A 6649-nucleotide genomic window follows, 5' to 3' on the forward strand; every position below is an offset into this window, starting at 1 on the left:
GCTATAAAACGTTATATCGTGTTCTCTAGGATTCTGATCCTACAGACAAAAGACGTATTCGGGAACCTAAAGACCCGATCAATACAAACCAGACGCGTCCTAATGCGGAATCAATGCAAACACAACGGACGCTATAGAGCGATATGGAGATCGATGGTCATTGAGTGATTTTTCACGGGATGGCAAGGGTTAAATATTTTACGGTTAATGGTAAAAATTAAAGGTATTTGATACCCGGCAGATCATCTGCTATTAGTTTATATCAGTGGTCTCAAATTGGGGACCTCCAGCTGTTGCAAAACTACAACTCACAGCATGCTGGGTGTTGTAGCTTTGCAACAGCTGGAGCTTCACAGTTTGGAGACCGCTGCATTAGAACATGTCAAAGGATGTCTGGGCATGCTGGGAGTTGTAGTTTTGCAAAAGCTGGAGCTTCACAGTTTGGAGACCGCTGCATTAGAACATGTCAGAGGATGTCTGGGCATGCTGGGAGTTGTAGTTTTGCAATAGCTGGAGGTCTCCAATTTGGAGACCACGGATCTATACTAATAGCAGATGATCTGCCAAATGTCAAATATCAGTGGTTTCCAAATTGGAGACCTCCAGCTGTTGCAAAACTACAACTCCCAACATACTGCGACATCCTTTATGTTTTAATGCAGCGGTCTCCAAACTGTGAACCTCCAGCTGTTGCAAAACTACATTAGAACATAAAAGGATGTCGGGGCATGTTGGGAGTTGTAGTTTTGCAACAGCTGGAGGTCTCCAATTTGGAGACCACTGATATTTGACAGATCATCTGCTATTAGTATAGATCATTGCTTTCAAAATTGGAGGAGACCTCCAGCTATTGCAAAACTAAAACTCCCAGCATGCCCCGACATCCTTTGACATGTTCTAATGCAGTGATCTCCAAACTGTGGACCTCCAGCTGTTGCAAAACTACAACTCCCACCATGTCCGGACAGCCAGCGGCTGTCCGGGCATGCTGTCAGTTTTAGATTTGCAACAGCTGGCGGTCTCCAATTTGAAGACCACTGGTCCATACTAATAGCAGATCTGTCAAATGTCAAATATCAGTGGTCTCCAAATTGGAGACCTCCAGCTGTTGCTAAACCCCAACTCACAGCATGCCCGGACCGGGCATGCTGTGAGTTGTAATTTTGCAACAGCTGGAGGTCCACAGTTTGAAGACCACTGCATTAGAACATGTCAAAGGATGTTGGCGCACGCTGGGCGTTTAATTTTGCAACCGCTAGAGGGTCCACAGTTTGGAGACCACCGGTATATACAATGCAACTTAAATGTATCCCACGCAATTGGTACGGGTACATAATAAAGGCTATTAGGCTGGATTCACACAAGCAGTTTCGGGTGCAGTATTTATTTACTTATTTTGAGTCAGTTAAAAAGTAGACTGAAAATGAAATATAAATAATTAAAAATAAAAGACTGATACTGTTGATGACTGAATAAATAAAATAAAAATAATAAATAAAAATTTGATATAATAAAAATAAGGTTAAAAAATAAAATGATAAATACAATAAATAAACAAAAATAAATATATGAACGTTATAATAAATAAAAAATAAATAAATGAACGTTATAATAAATGAAATATAAATATATGAACGTTATAATAAATAAAAAATAAAAAATAAATATATGCATATTATAATAGGGAAAAAAAATAAATATATGAACGTTATAATAGAGAAAAATAAATAAAAAAAAAACACATTGAAACATCCATATTCCAGAACCGCATCCATTAGACCCGTTGCAGAACTGAGCAGATTAGAGAGTCCGGTGTCAGACGCGTTAACGCTGTGATCTACTGCAAGTTCAGGCTGTAATACAGATACATGTGAACAGGGTCTTATGCTGGTCTCAGAGCCGGAATTTATCATTGGGCCGATCGTGTAGGATTATATTCAGATGTATCCAGCAGAGAGACGGAACCGAACGCGGATCTCAGACCAGAGACTAGACGGTGTTCACATGGATCCGTATTATAGTCCCGGTCCCCAGCTGTCCCTATGTTAATGCTTCAGTGACCCAAGGAGGTGGAGGAGGGGGCAGACGTCTTGTAGTTGTCATATAGACCCTAAACAACAGTCATATCCCGGCCCGGAGCCCCATAGAGCAGTGGTCTTCAACCTGCGGACCTCCAGAAGTTGCAAAACTACAACTCCCAGCATGCCCGGACAGCCAACGGCTGTCCGGGCATGCTGGGAGTTGTAGTTTTGCAACAGCTGGAGGTACCCCTGGTTGGGAAACACTGACCTATACTATATACTACTATATATAGTCAAACATACTGGGAGTTGTAGTTTTGCAACAGCTGGAGGTACCCCTAGTTGGGAAACACTGACTTATACTATATACTACTATATATAGTCAAATATACTGGGAGTTGTAGTTTTGCAACAGCTGGAGGTACCCCTGGTTGGGAAACCCTGACCTATACTATATACTACTATATAGTCCAACATGCTGGGAGTTGTAGTTTTGCAACAGCTGGAGGCACCCCTGTAGGGAAACATTGACCTATACTATATACTACTATATAGTCCAACATGCTGGGAGTTGTAGTTATCCAACATCTGGAAGTCCGCAGGTTGGAGACCACTGCTATAGATACTGGAGCCTGTGGAGTCTATAGTCATAGAACCAGATACAATGTAACAAATAATCCGACGCTGTAACAATTGTTACTAATGATAAAGACTTCACCTCTAGAGAACGTTCACGGCTAAAACCCATGGAATCCATTTAGAGGAGATTTCACTGAAGAGGTGATAAGCGGCGCCTGCTCAGCCGACTCCGGCACACGATCAGGGGTCAGAAACCACTGGATGAATATATATTGGTGCAGGACTGGGGGGTGTATGGGAGCGGTGCGGCCCCGTGCTGGCGATTCACCCCCCCCGTACACCTGCAGGGCAAAGGTCAGGGCCCCCAACGTCTGCAGGACTCCGGGTCACACACTGCGGTCCCTATATCTCCAGAATACATACTGGGACCCCAATATCCGCACTGTGGCCCCCTATATTTCCAGGACACAAACTGGGACCCTATATCCATAGGACACACAATGGGCTCTATATTTCAGCACTGAGGCCCCTATATCCATGACACACACTGGGGGCTCTATTATTTTCGGAAAAAACTATGGGGCCCCAATATCGACAGGACACACACTGGGGCTCCTATATTTCAGTCAGGGGGTCCCTATCTCCACAGGACACACAATGGGGCCCCTATATCCACAGAGCACACAGTGGGGCCCCCCCATATCTCCAGGACACACACTGGGGCCCCTATATTTCAGTCAGGGGGTCCCTATCTCCACAGGACACACAATGGGGCCCCTATATCCACAGAGCACACAGTGGGGCCCCCCCATATCTCCAGGACACACACTGGGGCCCCTATATTTCAGTCAGGGGGTCCCCATCTCCACAGGACACACAATGGGGCCCCTATATCCGCAGAGCACACAGTGCCCCCCCCCCATATCTCCAGGACACACACTGGGGCCCCTGTATCCGCAGAGTACACAGTAGGGCCCCTATATTTCTAGAACACACACTGGGGCCCCTGTATTTTAGCACTAGGACCCCTATATCCGCAGAACACAGTGGGGCCCCTATGTTTCAGTCCTGGGGCCCCTATATCCGCAAAGCACACACTGGAAGCCCTATATTTCTAGTACACAGTGGGGCCCCTATATCTGCAGGACACACACTGGGAGCCCTATATTTCTATAACACACATACTGGGGCCCCTATATCCGCAGATCACACAGTGGGGCCCCTATATTTCAGCTCTAAGGCCCCTATATCTGAAGGACACACACTGGGGGCCCCTATCTTTTAGCACTGGGGACCCCTATATTTCAGCTCTGGGGCCCCTATATCCGCAGAGCACAGTGGGGCCCCTATATCCGCAGAGCACAGTGGGGCACCTATATTTAAGCCTGGGGGCCCCTATATCAGCAGAGTACACAGTGGGGGCCCCTATATTTCAGTCCTGGGGCCCTTATACCCGCAGAGCACACAGTGGGGCTCCAATATATCAGCTCTGGGGCCCCTATACTCGCAGAGCACACAGTGGGGCCCCTATATATCAGCTCTGGGGGCCCCTATAAGCGCATAGCACACAGTGGGGCCCCTATATATCAGCTCTGGGGGCCCCTATATATGAGCTCTGGGGGCCCCTATACCCGCATAGCACACAGTGGGGCCCCTATACCCGCAGGGCACACAGTGGGGCCCCAATATATCAGCTCTGGGGGCCCCTATACCCGCAGAGCACACAGTGGGGCCACTATATATCAGCTCTGGGGGCCCCTATACCCGCATAGCACACAGTGGGGCCCCTATATATCAGCTCTGGGGCCCCTATACCGGCATAGCACACAGTGGGGCCCCTATATATCAGCTCTGGGGCCCCTATATATCAGCTCTGGGGGCCCCTATACCGGCATAGCACACAGTGGGGCCCCAATATATCAGCTCTGGGGCCCCCTATACCCGCATAGCACACAGTGGGGCCCCAATATATCAGCTCTGGGGCCCCTATACCGGCATAGCACACAGTGGGGCCCCTATATATCAGCTCTGGGGCCCCTATACCCGCATAGCACACAGTGGGGCCCCAATATATGAGCTCTGGGGCCCCTATACCCGCAGATCTAGCGCGGATCCCAACTTGCACACAACTCCGCGGCTGCCCGGAAACTTTTGGCGGCTCCGATCCGTGCGGTTGTTGTGCGGTTGTGTTGCGGCTCCCCATCCCGCCCCAGCCCCGGGCCCCCTCACCTGGTAGTCGGTCAGGATGATCTCCCGGTCCGTGTTGGACGCCATGGCGGCTCCGGCTCCTCTTGTCCGAGCACCTGGGGGAGTGGAGGCGGCTCCGAGCTCGGGGGGAGGGAGAGAGGTTGCCCCGTGCCCCCTCCTCACATGAAGGGAGAGACCGAGAGGAAGCGGGGATACAGGAAACCAGCAGGGAATGGCCGCCGCGCCGCCTCCTCCGCCCGCCGCCCTCTCACCGCCACCGCCGCCGCCGCCCGTACACCGCGCCTGTCGCACCGTTTGCGTGTCACGCTGTCGCACTGGACGACGTTTTGCGACCGTCACGTGATCTCCGGACAGGGTAGTACACAACGACCCGAGGAGGGGATGCCAAGTGCCGCCTTTACCGCAGCGCCTCCTAGCGGCGGCCCCCGGAACCGCGCCTCCTGCTGCTCCTGCTGGGATGAGCCTGCACTGTCCAATTCACACCGGCAAAGAAAACGCATCTCAACCCTCTGTGTCTGAATAAAGTGCAAAGAAATGTCTCGTCAGTTAAAATTCCCATGATCCAACCACTATGTACAGTGGTCTCCAAACTGTAGACCTCCAGCTGTTGCAAAACTACAACTCCCAGCATGCCCAGATGCCTCTTGCACGAGCTAATGTAGTAGTCTTCAAACTCTGGACCTCAAGCTGTTTCAAAACTACAATTCCCAGCAGGCTGTCCAGGCATGCTGGGAGTTGTAGTTTTGCAACAGCTTGAGGTCCACAATTTGGATACAGTCGCTCTAGGGCAGTGTTTCCCAACCAGGGTGCCTCCAGATGTTGCAAAACTACAACTCCCATCATGCTTGAGGTCCATAGTTTGAAGACCACTGCATTAGATCGTGCAAGAGGCATCTGGGCATGCTGGGAGTTGTAGTTTTGCAAAAGCTTGAGGTCCATAGTTTGAAGACCACTGCATTAGATCGTGCAAGAGGCATCTGGGCATGCTGGGAGTTGTAGTTTTGCAAAAGCTTGAGGTCCATAGTTTGAAGACCACTGCATTAGATCGTGCAAGAAGCATCTGGGCATGCTGGGAGTTGTAGTTTTGCAAAAGCTTGAGGTCCACAATTTGGATACAGTCGCTCTAGGGCAGCGTTTCCCAACCAGTGTGCCTCCAGATGTTGCAAAACTACAACTCCCAGCATGCCCGGACAGCCTTTGGCTGTCCGGGCATGCTGGGAGTTGTAGTTTTGCAAAAGCTTGAGGTCCATAGTTTGGATACCATTGCTCTAAGGCAGTGTTTCCCAACCGGGGTGCCTCCAGATGTTGCAAAACTACAACTCCCATCATGCCTTCATGCATTCTTGGAGTTGTAGTTTTGCAACATCTGTAGGCACCCCGGTTGGGAAACACTGCTCTAGGTCCTGATCATCTCCATATTCTCCATAAATTGCTTAGGGCCAAGTTCACGCAGTGTTTCTGACGCATCCCACCAAAAAACAGATGCTAATATATACTGGCAGAAAGTGACCCCAACGTAGTCACTAGGCGACTACATACAGGCCACTGAAATGGATGGCGCCCACTTCCGTACAAACAGATATCTGTGACGCAGTCTCCTAGGACTGTATCCACCATGTCGAGCCCACCGGAGCACCCGAAAGCTGAACTAATGGATGTAGGCTAAAAAGTCAGCAACCGCCGCGCCGCGAGCTTCGTGACGAATCGAATTATTGTAACTTCGCTCTAAAAGCGGCCTTCAGGTACAGTCTCACAATGTGGTCAAAACCCATGCATGCTGTTCGGCGCCGGTTTCTGTAAAGTTTTATTTAAAAAAATATATAAAATAAAAATGAACAAAA

At 49.5% G+C, this 6649-nt stretch overlaps 1 protein-coding gene across 1 annotated transcript in view; it reads right to left on the minus strand.

The window, feature by feature from the left end:
- Positions 1 to 5335, minus strand: part of PKN2 (protein kinase N2) — a 167576-nt gene extending 162241 nt beyond the window's left edge. The window contains exon 1 of the mRNA XM_056523194.1: positions 4830 to 5335. Coding sequence (XP_056379169.1) covers positions 4830 to 4874 — 45 coding nt within the window. The 5' untranslated portion in view covers positions 4875 to 5335. The remainder of the gene's footprint in view (positions 1 to 4829) is intronic.
- Positions 5336 to 6649: the final 1314 nt, after the last annotated feature.

Source organism: Hyla sarda, chromosome 6, assembly GCF_029499605.1.
Source record: "Hyla sarda isolate aHylSar1 chromosome 6, aHylSar1.hap1, whole genome shotgun sequence".
Lineage (NCBI taxonomy): Eukaryota > Metazoa > Chordata > Amphibia > Anura > Hylidae > Hyla > Hyla sarda.